The sequence below is a fragment of the Phaenicophaeus curvirostris genome, chromosome 1, assembly GCF_032191515.1.
Source record: "Phaenicophaeus curvirostris isolate KB17595 chromosome 1, BPBGC_Pcur_1.0, whole genome shotgun sequence".
NCBI classification, from domain to species: domain Eukaryota; kingdom Metazoa; phylum Chordata; class Aves; order Cuculiformes; family Cuculidae; genus Phaenicophaeus; species Phaenicophaeus curvirostris.
The window spans coordinates 38,499,265-38,519,517 of record NC_091392.1 but is presented as its reverse complement, the minus strand read 5'-3'; the positions used below and the strand labels follow the sequence as shown (position 1 = coordinate 38,519,517).

At 37.0% G+C, this 20,253-nt stretch overlaps 1 protein-coding gene across 1 annotated transcript in view; it reads left to right on the top strand.

Annotated features, from left to right (window-relative positions):
• Window positions 1-20,253, top strand: part of CFAP54 (cilia and flagella associated protein 54) — a 108,149-nt gene that overhangs the window by 20,406 nt on the left and 67,490 nt on the right. The window contains exons 14-24 of the mRNA XM_069853649.1: window positions 1,702-1,836; window positions 2,908-3,058; window positions 6,282-6,340; window positions 7,326-7,439; window positions 7,800-7,947; window positions 8,677-8,754; window positions 8,838-8,959; window positions 11,983-12,156; window positions 14,611-14,703; window positions 16,905-17,090; window positions 18,114-18,256. Of these exons, the coding sequence (XP_069709750.1) occupies window positions 1,702-1,836; window positions 2,908-3,058; window positions 6,282-6,340; window positions 7,326-7,439; window positions 7,800-7,947; window positions 8,677-8,754; window positions 8,838-8,959; window positions 11,983-12,156; window positions 14,611-14,703; window positions 16,905-17,090; window positions 18,114-18,256 (1,403 nt within the window). The remainder of the gene's footprint in view (window positions 1-1,701; window positions 1,837-2,907; window positions 3,059-6,281; window positions 6,341-7,325; window positions 7,440-7,799; window positions 7,948-8,676; window positions 8,755-8,837; window positions 8,960-11,982; window positions 12,157-14,610; window positions 14,704-16,904; window positions 17,091-18,113; window positions 18,257-20,253) is intronic.

The window sequence follows — 20,253 nt, the reverse complement described above, 5'->3', positions numbered from 1 at the left end:
AGACAAAAGGAATCAGTTGCATGATTAACAAACTGCAAGTGTATAACAAATGAGAAAATGTACTTATGAAATGTGATAAATTTGGGACTTTTTTTTTTTAAAGTGTTACCCTAAGGAATGATAATGCCTTTATAGCAGTGATATGCCTGCAGTTTAAGGTAAATTCTCACTGCAAACAAGCAAGCAGCAGCAACAACAAAACTGAAAAGATGGGACTTTTTGTGCTGAAGTCTGTACAACAGAATAAATATTTGATGATTTATTTCCAGAATAACCACTTTCACTTACTTGCTCAACTGAGATTCCCCTTGATGTGCTACTGTGAAAAAAATTAGTGTAATGTATCCCTAGCATTTACATTAAAATAGTTTGTGATCCAAAAGACTAATGAAAAATTTTCCTTAGAAAGAATGTGTTCAGCTTACATGTTATATGTCTTAACTGCAAAATTTATTCTAGACATAATGTGAATATTATCCCAGTTTGAGTATAACTAGGGCATAAACATTTTTAGCTCTAGTGTAATATTTTTAGTCAAAGTATCTTGCCTGTGAGGTGATTATATCTTTAGACAGCATGTTTTATCATTTGGTTTTGCATGACCATTTTATCATGGAGATGAGTTCCCTGAACTTAAGCTCTTCTGGTTCTTCTGTATGGCAACTATCCTGTCCAGGGAAGAATGACAAATTCTCCCCTCAGAGGAGAGAATTCACTGATGATGAAGTTACATGGTATAGCTGAGCCAATCTAACAGCTTGCTGCCACCAACTGAGAGGCAAAAGTCACCTTGATTTACTTCTTTTTCAGTATTTTTCTCCCCCCACTTCTCAATATCAATACCCCTGAAATCACATGCTCATACACATATGAGTGTACAGATAGCGTGGATGTAGCAAGCTTGAGTTTCAGTGCACCTGAGACAGTAGTCCAACTGGTATAAACGGCAAAAAAGATGTGTACTGATTCTTATTCGCTGTTCAGGATGCGTTTAACAGTGTAGATGACTCTATTACCTTTTAAAATGTGTTAATTAGGAGGTTAACTGAATAGGATTTTGAATTTGTAATTATTCTCTTCACAAGATGCAGATGTGTTTTAACATTTCTTTCAGTCGTTAAATATTCCACTCCAACCTTTTCTCTAGTTGTGTAAGTTGTTCTTCACTACTCCTTCAGATGAGATGCACCAACAGCCCATGGAAGTATTCTGCCAATGCAAAATGAAACCTACTAATTTAGATCTTCTTCTGGAAATATTTAAATACTGTAATAAAAAAATGTAATTAAAAAAAACCCTGTTAAATTACATTAAGTTTCCCAAGAACATGTTGACTATTACAACATTTCACAGGTATTATAGTTAATTTGCTTGTCTCCACCATGTAATTTTCATCTCACTGCTTTCCTTGTCTGTGTTACTTTTAAGAGTTTGACAATAAATAAAGAAATTTAAAAAAAACCCAAACACCTCTAAAACCACTTGTATTTTTGAGAGAAGAAAAGCTTGTGTGTTCTACCAGAAATTTTTTGAAAAATATATTTCTTAAGCTTTCAAAGTATTGCCATCTGTTCTAAGAAAGCTAAATATCATAATGGTTTAGTTAGTTACTATGAAAAATGTTGAGACAGTTGATATACTGAGTATTTTGAGAGTGTTCATATACATACCTGTTTCTACAATTCTATTTTTTCTTTTCAGAATAATCAACCTGACAAAGAAATGCTTGCTGATGTTATAATGGTTTTGTGGCAGAAATGTAAACCAGTACTTCAGCAAATCCAAATGACTGGAATTGACTACTTAGAATATATCCATGAATCCAAAGCTTACCAAGTACACCTTTATTTTAATGTATTTCTCCTAATGTGAATGCAGTCTGTTTATAGTAAAGCCAAAATAAAATAATGGTATCCAAGATAAGTACATTTTCTTATGGTAAAATGCAGATAAACCTTCTTCACTGAAAACATGAGTTGAATATACACTTCAAACATGCTGTACTCCCATAAGCCAGTATCTAAATACGTTTTTGCTTTTTCCCAATAAAGTAGCCCATTCTCTGCCAGTAGGCCTTGGTGGAAAGAAGCTAAAATAGTAAAAGCATTCTGACATGATATAAGAAGAAGCATTTGGTGTGTTTTGGAAAATATAAATACATTTCCAAAAAGTTCACTAGATCAGTTGAAGAAAGTGGCAAAAACCTTACAGCTTAAGGGAGATGGAGTATTTGGCCTACCTGATGGAGCTACAGCCTTACCTTCAACTTTTCTTGAGACTGAGAGGCTGTTGGTGAAATGCAGTCTTCTGACAGATAATTTACACTAGTTTCTCTGGGCTGCCAGTTTCTCTGGAGTGCCATGAAACATAACAGTTTCTGGACAGTTTCTCGTTTTGTGGCTCTGGTCCCTATAATAAAATTATTCAGAGATTCACTTGAAGATTGTGTATAATTACTTCCCTCTATGTCTACAAAAGGAGCGTTCAGGTCTCTTTTATACTGGTTAAGTGGGAAGATATGAGAATAAATGAGAGGCAAATGATCAGATCTGCTGGAAGGCTTATACAGTATGACAAAGTATAAAAGTTGTGCTTGCTGAACATTTATAAACCTTCCTAAAATAGTTGTTAATAATATTCTAAAATTTAAAAAGCCTGCTGTCACAAGAAATAGGGGCTTTGGAGCAGTATGATTTCAGCATCTTAGTCTTGTGGCATTCAAAACAAGGAGCCAAATCCAGGAAAGGAGTTGTGAGCATGTTTATGAATCTTTTAAAACAACTTTGAGTGCAAAATCCTATCCACACCTGTAAAACATAAACATCCTCAAAAAATTTGTTTTAACTCTGTCTTGATTCTTTTTCTCTCTCTCCCTTCCACCCTGCTCCCCCCCTCCCCTCTTTGTAGTGGATTTATGTACTCTGGATAATAAATGAAGTAATTCAGAAGAGCAGCATAGCAGACACTAATGTTGTAATGCTTGCAGAGACAACTTTATATCTAGCAGCAATATTGGAAAATGTAACTGATTCTACAAGTAAACCTAAGGAAAAAGCAGGTAAAGATTTCAAGATAAAAGCCTTTTGCTCTCAAGAATAACTTTCAAGATCGGAACTTTCCTGAACTGACAAATATACAAATTAAAAAAAAAATATTGTAAAGAGATTATTGAGAGTAGAACAATATATTTTTGTATACACAATTTCATCCGTAATTGGAGGTAATGAAACCCAATTTTCCAAGTCTTTATGCCTTATTTCCTTACATTTCCAGTTCTACCAAAGAAACCACATTTTGCATCACATCTCTTATGACTCACCCTCCCCATAGGTTTCTACATGTCTGTTAGCCCCTTTAGAGTAGCTTCAGATTAGTCATATGTTCTCTGATTATTGGCTAGGCAGAAGGCAATATGCACTGCAGCTTATTTGGAACATTCAAGTGCTGGCTGCCTAAGTGGCAGGCCAAACAGAAGTGGGAAGTATTGAGGTCATACTGAAGCTTTTGTTTTTATTGGGTCATTCATTTGGATCTCTTGTCTACGCAAGTCTTGATTTTTGTATAAGAATTCAATTGTCTTTGAAATTTAACTTAACTCGGCTGACATCATTGGGATATAACGCAATCACAATCACATTAAACAAATTTATTTCCAAAATCTGACTAATGCTGTAGAAGAGAAATATTTAGACATACTTTTAAAAGTTGTCTGTTGTTGTGGATATAGGATCTTGTTGTATGAACCATAGTTTTCATAAATGTTTTGCAGTAACTAGAAAGTAGATTTTAAGGACCTTTTTAGAACATGTCTAGGAACAGAAGAGAATGACCATACCTTTTGTTCTTCTGAAAGTAAGAAAATCTTAAAACACTACTATTCATTATAAAGGTAGAGTAGGTATTGTTTTCTGCCATGTTATGAAAATCTTACCATTCTGATGAAGATTGGATGGATCCTCATTCTAGCATCATGGCTATTCTTTTTTCATTTAGTTTTAATATGTCTTTCTGAAGGAAAAAAGGCTGAATACATAAGAGCCATTTGTCAAAATCAGCTGACAAATAGCCAGTCAAGCACATGTTTATGCTGAGAAGAGTCTTTTTACTGTATGAATGCTGAGTGAATATAGATTTTCTTATTTGTGAGAAAGAGACAGTGAACAAGCAGAAATAAACAGGCAAAAGTGGCACAAGGACTACGGGAGTCACTGGCAGGTTGCCTGTCTGAAAGGGAAAAAACCTGATTTGGTGAAAAAAAATTTTTGACAGACTTCAGGGCTGTAACTGAGGGCAGAGAAGCTGCTTCCTCTTGTTTTGGCTACTTCATCTTGGTTTTGGAAAGCAAAACACAATTCTGGGTGCATACTTTATAAATGAAAATAATATCATCCATCAAAATGAATGTTAAAAGGGAATATTTCAATTCCCTTCAAGGAATATTAAATTGAAATAAAGATATGACCTCATGTATTTACAAACCCTCCTATAAATTAAATTAGTGTTAAAACCACTGCAAATCAGATAAAAATAGATTTTAATAGATTTTAAAATGGAAAATTGATATGAATTCTACAACAGTGAGAGGAACTACACAACTTGTGAATTTAATTGGCTTGAGTATAATGTTGCTATGAAATGTTACTCTCTGGGCCCGGCCATCCAACCAGTTTTCCACCCAGGAGAGTGTGCGCCTGTCCAGCCCAGAGGCTGACAGTTTCTCAAGCAGAACGCTGTGGGAAACTGTGTCAAAGGCTTTGCTGAAGTCCAGGAAGACCACATCCACAGCCTTTCCCTCATCCAGTAGCCGGGTCACTTTGTCGCCTTCTATGACAAAGTGACCCGGCTACTGGATGAGGGAAAGGCTGTGGATGTGGTCTTCCTGGACTTCAGCAAAGCCTTTGACACAGTTTCTCACAGCGTTCTGCTTGAGAAACTGTCAGCCTCTGGGCTGGACAGGCGCACACTCTCCTGGGTGGAAAACTGGTTGGATGGCCGGGCCCAGAGAGTGGTGGTAAATGGTGTGAAATCCAGCTGGAGGCCAGTGACAAGTGGGGTTCCCCAGGGCTCAGTGCTGGGTCCAGCCCTGTTCAATGTCTTCATCAATGATCTGGATGAAGGCATCGAGTGCACCCTGAGCAAGTTTGCGGACGACACTAAGGTGGGTGGAAGTGTCGATCTGCTGGAGGGTCGGGAGGCTCTGCAAAGGGATCTGAACAGGCTGGACCGCTGGGCAGAGTCCAATGGCATGAGGTTTAACAAGGCCAAGTGCTGAGTCCTGCACTTGGGGCACAACAACCCTATGCAGTGCTACAGACTGGGAGAAGTCTGTCTAGAAAGCTGCCTGGAGGAGAGGGACCTGGGGGTGTTGGTTGACAGCGACTGAATATGAGCCAGCAGTGTGCCCAGGTGGCCAAGAAGGCCAATGGCATCTTGGCTTGTATCAGAAACGGCGTGACCAGCAGGTCCAGGGAGGTTATCCTCCCTCTGTACTCGGCACTGGTGAGACCGCTCCTCGAATACTGTGTTCAGTTCTGGGCCCCTCACCACAAGAAGGATGTTGAGGCTCTGGAGAGAGTCCAGAGAAGAGCAACAAAGCTGGTGAAAGGGCTGGAGAACAGGCCTTACGAGAAGCGGCTGAGAGAGCTGGGGTTGTTTAGCCTGGAGAAGAGGAGGCTGAGGGGAGACCTCATTGCTCTCTACAACTACCTGAAAGGACGTTGTAGAGAGGAGGGTGCTGGCCTCTTCTCCCAAGTGACAGGGGACAGGACAAGAGGGAATGGCCTCAAGCTCCGCCAGGGGAGGTTTAGGCTAGACGTTAGGAAAAAATTCTTTACAGAAAGGGTCATTGGGCACTGGAACAGGCTGCCCAGGGAGGTGGTTGAGTCACCTTCCCTGGAGGTGTTTAAGGCACAGGTGGACGAGGTGCTGAGGGATATGGTTTAGTGTTTGGTAGGAACGGTTGGACTCGGTGATCCGGTGGGTCTCTTCCAACCTGGTTATTCTGTGATTCTGTGATTCTGTGATTCTGTGAAATATAGTGCACATTTTAAAATACTATGTTATTTGATAATCATATGCTGAATTAGTATAATTGTACATATGTAGTTACTGTGTTTAAACCCCCCAAAACTTTTTAAGATAAAATATATTTACTTCTCATAATCAAGTACTGAAGAAGTGAACTGTTGTGAGACTTAAGTTAGTAGTAAAGCTAATCAAATGTACTAAAATTTTCTGAGTATATTTCATTTTCTGTCTCTAATTTTTTTCCTATAAAAAAGGAAAAAGAAGTGCTTCTCTCTCACAAGATGAAACCTGTGACATTCCTGAAATACTGAAGGTAATTCATTTTCATTAACACAGCACTTTTGAACAGCTTAAGAAGAGTTATTTCTGCTTGAAGCTTTTAATACAATTTTGTATTTAATTATATGAAGCTGAAATGTTTTACATAATCATGCTAGTGTGAAAGAAAAAAAGCAAAGATTTTTTTTCAAATGAAATAAAATCCGAAGTTTTTCCTGTAGTCTTTTGATGAATCTGTGATATAAGAAAAAGTTTTATCTGAAACCTTTTTTACCGCATGGTCATACTGATTTCCACTGTGAACTCTTTTTTTATGCCTATATATAGTACTAGCTTTAAATGATTTAATAGCACATTTTTTAAAGATCATACAAGCTTTAGTCCTTGCTTTATTCAAGAAAATATTTTGTGGTTTGCTTTTACTTGTTTGTTTTTGTAAAGGTGATGTGGAACATCCTGAATATCCTTACTTTGTTCAGTGCATTCAGTGCTCAGCACTTTGCAGAAATATTCAGTGAAATATTTCAAAATTACTGAAACCCATTAAGTAGACGAGACATACATTAGTCTGAGGATTCAGGAATTTTGTCAATGATATATCCTAACGCTTACACTCAGAAGCTGTGATTCAGTGACTGTCTACTTGCAAGTTGTTGTTTCCTCAAAAATCAGTGTTTTCTTAACAGCATCTAATGGAACATTGAAAAACTACTTGCGAACACTATGTTTGGCAGCTTAATTCTCTAAATTCCCTTTCATTCTGCTATAAGCGGATTCTTTGAGTTTGCAAATTAGGTTTTGAGAGCTGAAGGAGGATCAGTCCTTAATTAATTAAAATTACTTGAAATTCAAATAGTTGATATCAGTATATGAAAGCATGGAGAGCAGGGCCTATGTAAAGATTATTTGAAAGTTTAAACAGCAACAGCTGAAATTAATAGCACTTTACTTTTGATAATTTTATTATAGCTTTTAAACCATTATCTAATAAAGCATGTTCCTTTGTATTTTCATTTCAGAAAAGTCCTGCAGAACAATTACAAATTGCTTATGAAAGTCTTGAAAAAGCAATTAATCGAATGAACATGTTTCGCTCTAGTGATAGAATGATATTTGATAACTGCTGTACAAAGGTAAAGTGTACAAAAAGCTACATTGCAACAAAATGTATAAATAATGTCTTGGATTTTGATGACAAAAAACTTCTACCTACTTAGAAATCTTAGCATTATCAAATGCACCTTTTCTTCCTGCCTCGTATAGGTAGAGAATAGTAAACCAAAATTGCTGTTTAGAAGAAATAGCATTTTTCTCTTTCAGTAATAAATTAAACTCCTTCAGGTTTTCTTTGCCCTTTTCTTTTGGAAATATCCAGATCTGACAAACTTGAGAGTCTGTCAATTCACTGAAATAATAATCTCCATATCAAGATAAACGCAGTAAATTAAGTAATAAAAGTTCCATTTGCTTAATTACCACTTCCTATTTATTAGGTGGACTCCAGTGATCAGAATTTGAACTCTGTTTTGGGATGTGGTAATGATAAGACAGAAACAGGTAATAGTTTTGTAATGGATTTACACTTGGAGCTCATTCAGGCCCAACATCGAGTAGCTGTGAAACTTCTTAAAATGACAGAAGGTAGGTCTCAGTAAAGCTAAGTGATTTTCATAGCTGGATTAGATTCCTCTGTTAGTATGTATTGTAATACTAAGAAATAAAGGAGTATCTGTTTCTGAAGAGGAGCTGATGTTGTACAGTTTGTATGCCATGTACAGACAGAAATAATACACTGAATTTGCAGAATAGAGTTTTGCTGCATGATACTAGTCTCTAGCCTCTACTTAACCAATGGGAATTAAACTTTGCTAACAACTACTGGATTTGATCCCTAAACAGTTTGTTGTGGGATTTCAGTTATAATACAAAATGTTACAATGTCAGTAAAGGAGAACGGGGGGATGCTCTGCAGAATTTGTTTTCCTTTAACACTAGTTTTCTCTCTAGAGAATGAGTTGAATATTTTATTCAATGATCTTTGTAATCGGAATTTCTGCTCTTGTGAAGTCATCCTCGTCTCTTCCCAGTCAGCAGATGTTGTTCTCTTGCCAAATGCCTTCTGAAAAAAACTCTGCTCTCCCATTCCTGCTGTTTTTAGTTAGTTTGTTTGTTTTTAAAATTAAAAGGCACTATTAGTTTGGCACTGCAGAGCTCCCCTGTGTACTGCTCCTATGATGAATCAAGATTCCTCTTTTCCTGTGATGTAAGAGCATAAGGGTGAAATATCAGTCCCAGAAGTTCCCCTTGAACCAAAGAAAAGAGCATGAATAACTGTCAGAATGAATAACTCAGGATTTCCTTCCCACACAGGTGCTCAAAAGGATGACAGAAGTTGTAAGTCTAGTAAGTCCTATGTGAAGAATATTACAGAATCCCATTATTTAACAGGTAAGGCTTATTAATTAGGAGTTTAGAACTATAATAAATTATTGCTGCTGTTTTATAAATGTATTAAAATATTTATTTTACAGAGGCAGCTATAATGAGAAAAATAAAAAAGAATAAACTATCCAGAGCAATTTTTTTGTTGCAAAAGGTTGCACAGAAGTTCCCTGAAGAGTTAAGTACTTCTACCCAAAGGCAGATACTGGAGGTAATAAAAAAAATTTTCTGATAGAGATTTTTTATCATTATCACAGTTTTTTGAGTTCTGTATAATTAAGACTTGGATTACTCCTTCTTGCAAAATGAAGAAAAATAAAATGAACTTGTGGGATATTTGATGTTTTTAACTTCTATTGTCATAATTTTCTTGAGACGTTTAATTATGATGAAAGAATTCAGTGACTGAAAACAAGGAAAGAGCACATCCCCAAATTTTGTGCACATGTGCAGATGTTAGGAAACCTGAAAGGAGAGATGAACTTTCTACACTTAGTCAGCTAGACTTTGCAATCCTGAATGTGTGTCTTGCTAAAATGTCATGCAGGTTTCCTTCTCCTCATTGCAACCTTCAACATTCTTTTTCCAGGTTCTGTAAGTTGTCGTAGATTACTTTGGCTGGTGATGATGTTATGGATTTTTTTTATTCTTATTAAATAAACAGTTTAGAAATTGGAGATTTCGGAATTCATTGAGGCTAAAAGTAGATTCTTCATGGGCTCATTTTGAAGACCTGTCTTTCCATTGAGCTTTGTACCAGCAGCTGTTTGTGAAAATTGCCTACTCATCAGCAAGGCATAAAGTTTCTTTATAACCTGTAAAATAGATAACAGAATCTGCATATATTATATGAAAAAGTATTTCTAACAAGAAGGTACTAGAAAGTTATTTTCTTTTAAGTGCTGTAAATTTATAAGCATAATAATTCACACATACCCTTTACATGTGAAGAATGCAACAACTGGATCAGAAAAGGCATATGCTAAAAATCTCTCTCATATATTTGTATAATATATGGCATTTATGAATATAAGATGTAGTGATATGGTCTGAAAGTTTTAACTACAGTCACCAGTGAAGACTTACAAGCAATTCCTAAGAGATGTGTTTTTATCCCAAACAAACATTTGCAAAGGCCTTATACTGGCCTCCACTACATTTTACTTCTGTGCACTTTTCACAGAGAAAGATGTAGGTAAAAGAATATATTTGCAGCCAGTTGTCAGAATTAACTTTGCCTGGACAAACAGCATGAAATTTGGTATTTGTACTATGATGGAATATTTGATTACATGCTCAGTTAGGTTTCCTCCTTGAGATAGACAGTGCTCACTTCATGTGAGTATATCTATATTTTTATTTTCATGCTTCTGTGTCGAAGATTTTGCCTTATTTTTATTGTAGAACACCTAAGAAGTCTATATAGAATCATAACTTCTGGATTTTTTTCTGCTGTACTCAGCACAATATAAGTCTGTTCTTATTATGCTGTGAAATAGGAAAGCAGTTTTGGGGTTTTTTTGAGAAACATACAAATGATCTTTTCTCATACAGTAAATCACTAGGCAGGTTTTTGAGTCTTTTGTGTATACTCATCTACATCACACTGCTTAACTACTTGAGCTACTGTGTACCCTTCATTTATCACAGGGCAAGCCTGTGGCAGAAGCAGGGAAAAAGTGTGTTTTCTTATAGAGACATTTGACTTCCTCAACCACAAGATTATTCTTTCTCCTCTTGCAACACTGCTACTTTTATTATTTTCCAAGTTCTACAATCCACAATGCAGTACTGGTCATGCGATACCACTCTCAGTCACAGCTGTGTCTATTGTCCACCCTGGGAGCAGATCCATCCTTGCACTAATAAGGCGTGTCCTCAAAGAAGAATGAAGCTGTGAATCTTTTAATTAAAAATTGTGTTATAGTACAGCTTGCCATAAAGAAGTATCCTTTTTGAGGATTACTGATTGCAGAAGTTGGATGGTTGTTGGAGGGGAAGAGTTACTCCATATCTTGTTCATTATCCTATATGCTTCCTTAAACATTTCTCACTGGGGTGGATGCCACCCTGATCTGAAGGGAGGGCAGTGGGGTGAAGTGAAGGGCTGTGCAAATCAGCTATGTGATTAAGGTTCTATTAAATCTTAGCTCCTTGTTTCACTATAAATCTAAGGTTAGTTTTTGGTCGTTTTTGGACTTGAGATAGAAGGCTTGTTCAATTTGTGATCTGACCTGATATGGTTGTTCTTACAGCGTTATAAATGTATGAGGACAGAAACAAGGAACTGTTGAGGTGCAAGATTATGGGACTCTTGCTGCATAACCAGTAACCTGGATTTTTTTTTCAGTTTATCTTACCTTTAAGACTCAGTTCAGCCTAAGCCCTTTGTCCAGTGTATGATACTAAAAGGTTTCAAATAAAAACCCTAGTGTCTCTCCTCTCTCAGTAGAATGTGATTTGTCTAGGGCCAATCCCTTCATCTCTGGGAGCTGACCTTTTTGGCTTTGATTTTCACTGGACAGCTGCCACATATGAAAAAGTACTAAGTTCTTATTATTCAGTTTCCAAGTTAAGTTTCTCTTACCTGACAGTGCAAACAAGGTGAAGGAAACTACCAATTTACCATTCGGTCCAGTAAGAAGAAAATGTAGCCTGATTTCCAACCAAATCACTATGTGCTGGAGGCCTCCACATTTTTGAAGTCACTAATAGACTGTCAGTCAGCTTTCAGCTCTATCCATCTAACCAGGGGAAATGGCTTAGTCTTACTTTTTCTGGGCCTGCTTTCTCTGTCCTTTTCTTTATTTCTGGACTTTCTTTCTTTCCTCTGTTACTAGTATACAGAAAATCAGACTACTAAATAAGAGTTGAGGTCTTTTTGTTTCTTTTTGAAGCTAGTCACTAGTTGCCACTAACTGTTAATTGACAATATTTGTGATCACTTTCTTTTTTCCTGTAGGCTCTTCCAAAACTGGATATGCCTCAGACCTGCATCTTTCACATGCAACCCTGCATTCTCTTTATGTTGCATTGTGAAATTAATCTATATATGTAGGGCCTACACAAAGTACCATTCATCCTAGCTTAGGATGTAAGATGATATGAAAATCTATAAAAGTTTTTTACATAGCAGTGAGTTTATTGTAACATAATTTTGAAACCCATTAATAAGCATTGATCTGATTGTTATGTTTTAATAGTTTTCCTATTTTGTTTTAATTTAAATCATAGGAAGTACTAACTTTAATTGAGCAAGTTGAAGCCGAACAAAGTGCATTGTATCACAGTCTCAAAGAAGCTATGAGCAGCAAGAAAAAACGCAGGACTCCTCCTCCTCCTCTATTACTTTCTAGATCACATTGCTCCATGACATTTAAACCAGCCCCATTCTCTTCAGATGTTCAGGTAATATTTTTCATAATGACTACATAAGGAATAATTAAACAATACACAAGAGAGTAAAAGTTGTTTCAACAGTATTATACCATCACAGTTTTCTGTGTTGTTCTTGAGAAGATTTTATTATTCCAACTTCATTAAGTGTGCTATTTCCCCCCTCTGTGAGTCAATTGTGACTCACTGTTTTGATCCTCACATTTTCATCAAACTTTCTTCATCTCATGCATCATGATGTTCCTTGGTACTTCTGTCATATGAAACTTATTTATTCTACTTGTCAAAAGGTCATTATCTCGCTTAGGAGCCTACATACTCCTAGTTACCCTCTGAAGAGATGCAAGGCTGTTGCACCAGACGATGTAAGAAAGTACCATGCTGAAGCCTCTGTTAATGAAGTGCCATAGTTCAGCTGGAAAAATCTACCACCTGTTGAACATGTAGAATCAGAGGACAACTCATATGATAAGGGAGTTCAGGAAATGTCTCTAGTCCAACCTTCTGCTCAAAGTAGGGTCAGCTGATATTAGACCTGGTTGATCAGGGGTTTATCTTGTCAGTTCTGAAAACCTCCAAGGATGGAAAATGAACAGCTATCTGGGCAACCTGTTTCAATAGGGCAACCTGTTTCTGGGGAAAACTTCTTTCCTTATGTAGAATTAGAATCTCTCATCCTTCAATTTATGCCTATTGCTTTGCATTCTCCTACCATTACTGTAAAATGCCTGGCTACACTTTCTTCATCACGTGCTTGCTGGCACTCAAGGGCTCCTGTTAGGTCCCATGAAGTGACCTCTTCTCCAAGAAGAATAAGTCCAGCTCTCTCAGCCTCTTTGTGCAGGGCTAGCGCTCTAGCTCCTGACTATCTTAGTGGTTCTTTGCTGAAATCACTCTAGTCATTCAACGTTTCTTGTTAGAATGATGGGTGGTGGGGGAGTGGGGCAGAGGGAAGTTGTCCATTGTATCTAGATGTAGTCTAATGAGTGCTGAGCAGAGGAGTTAATCATGTTCCTCAATTTCCTAAAGCAAAGGGGTTAATCATGTTCCTCAGTGTCCTAATATGTACCGAAAGGGTCCAAACAGGCTGAAGTATGGAAAATTCACTAGCCGCAGTTTTCCTGACAGATAAATTTTGCAAGCTTCTTCAGAATAATGCTGTGTATAAAACCAATGGGAATACAAATCTAAATAATAGTGGTATGAATGTTTCTGTGAACAATGGTTTTATAACTTGCAGTTTTATTGGAGCTCGATTAGTGAATTTCAAATAAATTAATTAGGAAAAAGTTCTTTCTTTTTATCCCTAGTAAGCATAAAAATAAAGAAATAATTCTTTAAAGTCTGGTAGTTCATCAGTTTTAGTAAGTGTTAATACTTTGTTTTGTTCAATACAGGAAAGTGAATGTAACATATTGGGCCACTAGATGGTGCAATGTGATTTTTAGTCTTATAATTTGAGTCCAGATATTCTGGAATTTTTTCTTTTCCCCTGAAGATATTCATGAAAATACATGAAAAGTATTTTTTCTGAAGAACTGGATACTTAGGATTTAACTAGACATATATAGTTCTTGTACCAAAAGTTAAAGCAGTTCTAAAATTTCCTGATCTAAAAGTTACTCATTTGCTGAAAATAATCTCCACTATTTCGATGTCTCCCTCTGAAAAAGAGTCAGGATTCAATGCAAGACAAATCATGTGTATTACAATGAACATTTTAGCTGTTCAGAGTTTTTATTTGTTGAAAAACTACCTCATCTGCCAAACCTCAGGTCTGTTTGAATGTTTACTGAAAGTAAATAGACTTAGTACAGAAGTTTAATGCAGGAGTACTTCATCACACGCATAACTTACTGAAATCCATCTGCCCAGTTCCTCAGAGATAAAATCAGAATTAGTTTCCATGTTTGGACAGGACAAAGCACTGATTCAGTAATGCATGCTCGTATTCTTTCTTGGTTAAAGATACTGAAAAGTGTAGTTAATATGCCCAATGAGACTATCAGGAGCTTGACAGCATTAAAACCCCATAGATCTCAGTAGGAACAAAGAGCATGTCTTGTTTAGAAAATTTTACTGCATTACTTCATATCTGCATTTCTGTTGCCTGCTTCTAAGGATTTGCCCTCAAGTATTTTGTTGAATCAGAACCTGATGTCAGCTTTAGAAGAATTCTATTGCAAGGATCAAGTAAGGATCACTTTAAATCTACGGGATGATTTATAGAGTTTATACTTTGGGATAGGCTTGAGGTATAGGGTAGCTCAAGGTAGGAGACAGGATAATGGAGGGTCGTCTGCTTTTATTGCCGTTATAGTATATCTTGTTCTTTAGCTAAATCAACTAATCAGTGTTTCTAGTGCAGTTAGACTATACATGTTTGTAACTAAAGTTTTTCTACATTAAGTAAAAATTGGAAATGCTGTTATGTATCAACTCATTTTGTTTCTGTTTTCTTCAAAGGTTTCATGGTACAGTATTTTTGGCTCTGTAGCAGAAGGAAGTAACATGAAAGTAAGGTTAAATAACAATAAACTTCCAAATACAGGAGAAGAGGTAAGACAGAGATAAAACTCCTTTGGATCATTATCTCTTTCTTTAAATATTCCAACTTTCAAAATGTACACCATCTGACATCTTGTTTTAATCAGGTAACTAGCCAAGCCTTTGACGAACTTTTTGATCTTTATTTTAAGCAACTGAAATTTTGCTAGGCTGAGGGCATACTGAAAACCAAAAAAAAAATTCTAGGAACCTTTTTTGAATAATGAATTAAATGCTTCAAAAAGCTTCATGGTAGACAGGTCTCTGTTCCTTCTGTTATAACTCTGTTTTTTGAGACATCTAAGAAATACAAAAGAAGAAAAAGTATTTGATGTATTTGTAGGTTGTGCCCCAGACATTACTCTTTCCAGGGATTAAAAAAGAGAAATTCTAAACAGATATAAAATTTAATGTTTTTCTTAGTTGTGTAACTTCTAACAGCTATTTCTCCTTAACAAGACCTTACCTTACTTAATTCTGGCAACAGGGTAACGTAACTCCTTTAAAAACCTTCATGTTCAGACATGATTGACTTCTAGGTTCATGCTCTTTCCCATTACCGCATGCTGTGAATATGTGGTATGACAAATCATTCCACACATCTTTGATTGCTTGTGACTGATCATGTGACTGTGTTGCTACTCTTCTAAAGAAGAAGCAGCCTCAGCCTACCAGGTTCCCTCGGGCAATAGATATGAAGCTCTGGAAGTGGAACCAAACCTCCATGAAGACGGTGTGTCCCACAGCCTAGAAATGTTCCCTAGGTTAAAGTGCAACAAGCCTTTCATTAAAACGGCCTCTGATAAGAAGAAGAGGTGGGTTATTGTCGTAGGGGTCTCCCTTCTAAAGGGAACAGGAGGACCAGTGTGCAGACTGGACCCATTACACAGGGAAGTTTGCTGCCTTCCTGGGGCCTTGGTTAGAGATGTAGTGAGAAAACTACCAACGTTGGTCAGGCGTACAGATTATTATCCATTGCTGGTCTTCCAATCAGGTAGTAGCAAAATCTCAACAAAAAATTTGAGAGTAAAAGTGATTTCAGGGCCCTGGGAAGTATGGCGAAGGGCTTGAGGGCACAAGTTGTCTTCTCTCCTGTCATTCCTACTATTTGAAATGGTGAGGGCAAGATTAGGAGGTGCTAGGAGATAAATAATTGGCTCCAAAACTGGTGTGAGGAGCAAAACTTTGGGTTCTTTGATTATAGGTTGATGGGCAAATCACCAGGTTAGCTATCCAAGGACAGGGTACACCTGTCCCCTAGGGGCAAAAGGGTACGCACCAAGGAGATAGTAGGGCTTACTAATAGAGCTTTAAACTAGATGTGAAGGGGGAGGGGGACATAACCAGGCTTGATCGAAAAAAGCCTGGGAATGGCACTCCAGTTTCTGAGGGATGGTGTCCTGGCAAGGACCCTTGGTCTGCCACCCCTTGGCATTTGAAGGGATTTCTGTTGTTCAGAAGTCTCCTTATGACGGCCAGGCAGTATTTGAATAAGAGTACTGCATTACAATGATCTCGTTACACAGTGACTAAAGCACAACATGAAACAGTTGTTTGTTGTTTCAAAGCCCTAAAACTTTCCTTTTTGTAAGTTGTCCTTGTTATGGAGGAGAAGGTGGGAAAGCCTGTTAGGAGTGAGCCATCTTGTTAAAATGCAGGTGGACAATTTACTCAAAGGTAAAATGAAGAGAAGGTCTTGAAAATATGTTGCTAATATACACATTCACAAACTCCAAAGTCCTATTAATGATGGTGAGAAGACCTGAGACATCCTCTGCCCATGTCTAATACTTGCATATGGTATGTGTGGAGGAGAGCCATATGCTCTTTCTCTGGAAGCACAGTTCAGGGGTAGAATGTTTCCAGCTCAAAGGCTGTAAGCATGCACACTCATGGTGTGAATGTGCAAATGGATAAAAATGTCATAGAGAAACTTCATTTCCTGGTACTTAGTGCTTCTCTTAGGTTATATGCTCTGTGTATTTTCTGCATTCCAGAGAAATGTCATTCTTCTTTTCCATGTCATATCATTGTTTTCTCATTGTCATCAAGAACCTAATATTATGTGGAAACATGACATGTCTGTTAATCTAGGTTGTTCTTTTATTGTATCCGTGACAATTAAGTAATTTATTTAACAATAGAAGTTTAGAGTTGGAGATTTGTTTTTTATATGTATAGTGGATGTAACTAGAAAATACTTTTATTGACAGATACCAGCTGATGGGAAAAGCCTTTTGGAAATACAAGGCTTAGAACCTAATGAGAAATACGTATTTGCAGTCGCAGCATATTCTTCTGATGGAAAACTTATTGGTGATGCCATTGGGGAAATGACTAAGCCAATCCTTGCTTATCCACCTCTTTCTGCTACTGCTGTTCGAGCCTATCTCACTCAGGTAGGGGTAGAGTCTTTGAGAATAAACACATAGTTTAATTTGCTTACTGTTACTTGTTTTCACTCTAGCTCAAAAAATGTCTTTGGGTAAAAACCCAAGACTTTCTTGCCCAAAGCTTGATAAACAAAAATCACAACTTTAACTTAACAAATGGTATATTTGAATAACTAAATTCTTAATTAAAAATTATTCGACATTGCAGTTCAAGGGGAAAGATATCTCTCAGCTAGTTTTCTCATCTTTGTTCCTGTTTTTCAATCTGCATTTAACGTCTTCCTTCATTTTTTAGTTTTATTTTTTCGTATTTGTGATTGAGACCAAGTGCTAGAAATTATCGTATTAGTCATTGCATTATGGGATGGAAAATGTGATTTAGCTTACTAAGTGTCAAATCCAACCATTTTCATATTGAAATTATATTTGTAGTGTCTTGTGGAAGACCACAAAGACACTGTCAGACCTTTATTATAATTGTCTGTATTCTTAATAAAGAAAATTTAAAACAAATAGTGGCACGGAGAAAAGTGAAGTTATCTAGCCCTAGAGATCAGAACATGGGGAATTGTTAGAAGATTTCCTGAAATATTCCAGAGCAAAAGTTATCCATATGGACTTATGTCTACTTGCGTGGCTCTGTTTTCATCCCATTATCCAGAGCAGCAGGGCATTCTGCAGCATTAGCAAAAGTAAAATAAACCTAGATGAAATAATACATATTTAAAGACTGCAGCACAATACCTGTAAATTATTCCACAAAGGGCTGTTAGATCCTTGGTTAAGAGTCAAGAAACTCTTTTGCCTTCTCTGATGCTAATTTTGAAGGCAAACTAATGTTAGTAGAATCATATTGCTACTGTGTGTGTTTTATTCAAATATGTCAGAAAATTCTTAAAGAAATTGTAAATTTACATATTGGGGGTTGTTTTAAAACCTTTCTTTATACTACAATCGTATTTTACTTTGTTATTTGATGGCACAGAAACTAGTTATTTTGTTTATTGTTGTTACCTTTTTTTTTTATAGGTAGCATATCAGACTGGTAACTATAAATTAGCCAGAGAATCTTTTTCACCAATGTGGGATTATTTTGTTTCAAATTCTTTTCCACTACCTGCCAATGCAGCTGTTATTTCTGCAAGAAATAATTTGACTATATCTGAAAACAGGTAACTGGCAAATACAAAATTAAGATAATCGTTAATTATAGATCTGCACATTTTATTTTAAAGAGTACCAGGTTGTGAAATTTTGTTCAGACTTGTGATATGAAAAACATTTGGGAAAAAAAGGTGTGAAATGTTATAAAATTATAGTGGTTTATAATTAGCAGAGCATTTTTGTTATTTATTGAACTGCTAGCATTTAAACATGTTATTCTTTATAATGATTGTTTTCTTAAAATAATTGGGAAACATTTAGAAAGTGGCTATTAATTCTGTGTGATGCATCTTCATATGCAAAATTTATCTGACATGCACTGGGTTCTTGACTTTCCAATTAAGTGAGCAGTAGAGTTCAGAAATTCTGAAAATTTTCTCAAGAACACCACCAAAAATGGGTAAATGCTTGCTAATTATGTTTTTGGATGGCTATATAAATCTGCCAATAACCTTTGAATATACTTAAGTGCTTTAGAAGATATATTTAAAATTAATTAATTTTAAAATAAATTTCAAATGTTCAACCATAATATTACAGGTTTTTCATGATGACAAAGCCCAGCTAGAATTTTTGTGGTTACATTCACTGAAATTTAATAGATCCAAATGCAAAACCCAGTCAAATCTTAATTAATTTCCAGACAAAAGAAAGAGTAATAGGCATAAAATGCTATAATTAAAAAAATACTTCTAAATCTTAGTTAACTTATAATTTGATACCTAATTAATATCCAGCGTAACTGAATACAGATCATGATCTTTACTTGTGTGTAATTCTTTTTAGACTGTTTGCAAGGCTTTTAACATTGTCTCCCATAACAAACTCATAGGTAAGCTTAGGAAGTGTGGGTTAGATGAGTCAATAGTGAGGTGGATTGAGAACTGGCTGGATGGCAGAGCTCAGGGGTGTGGTTGCTGGTCCAGAATCTAGTTAGAAGCCTGTAGCTGGCAGTATTCCCCAGGGGTAATTACTGGGCCCAGTCCTGTTCAACACATTCATCAGTGACCTGGATAAGGGGACAGAGTGGACCTTCAAGTGTTTGCTGATTATAGAAAACTAGGAGAATTGTCTGATACACTAGGAGGCTGTGCTGCCATTCGGTGAGACCTGGACAGGCTGGAAAGTTGGGCAGAGAGTAACCTAACAAAGTTCAACAAAGGCAATTGTAGAGTTCTTCACCTAAGGAGGAACAACCCCATGCACTAGCAGAGGTTAGGGGTTAGCACAGACTAGGGGTTGCCCTGCTGGAAAGGAGCTCTGCGGAGAAGGACTTGGGAGTCCTGGTGGACAATAAACTAACCATGAGCCAGCAACGTGCCCTTGTGGCCAAGAAGGCAAATGGTATCCTGGAGTGCGTTAAGAACATTGTAGCAAGCAGGTCAAGGGAATTTATCCTCCCCCTCTACTCTGCCTTAGTGTGGTCAACATGTGGAGTACTGTGTCCAGTTCTGGTCTCCTCAGTTCAAGAAAAACAAGAAACTACAGGAGAGGGTCCACTGGAGGGCCATGAAGATGATCAGGGGACTGGAGCACCTCTCACGAGGAGAGGCTGAGTGAGCATGGCCTGTTTAGCCTCGAAATGGGAAGACTGAAAGGGGATCTTATGAATGCTTATAAGTATCTGTGACAGGACAAGGGTCAACGGGCACAAACTGCAGCACAGGAAGTTTCACATGAACATAAGGAAAAACAACTTTATTTTGAGGATGACAGAGCACTGGAACAGGCTGCCCAGAGAGGTTATAGAATCTCCTTCTCTAGTGACATTCGAAACCTGCCTGGATGTGTTCCTGTGCAGCCTGCTGTAGGTGAACCTGCTGTAGCAGTGTGGGTTGGGATAGATTATCTCCAGACGTCCCTTGCAACCCCTACCATTCTGTGATTCTTTCATTATGACAGTTTTGACAAGCTTGTGGAGGAGATATGAAGAAGTTTTGCAGCCACTCAGTTTTAGTCTGACAGACTGACTCAGTCTGTAAACAGTAACGACAAGAAGAAATGA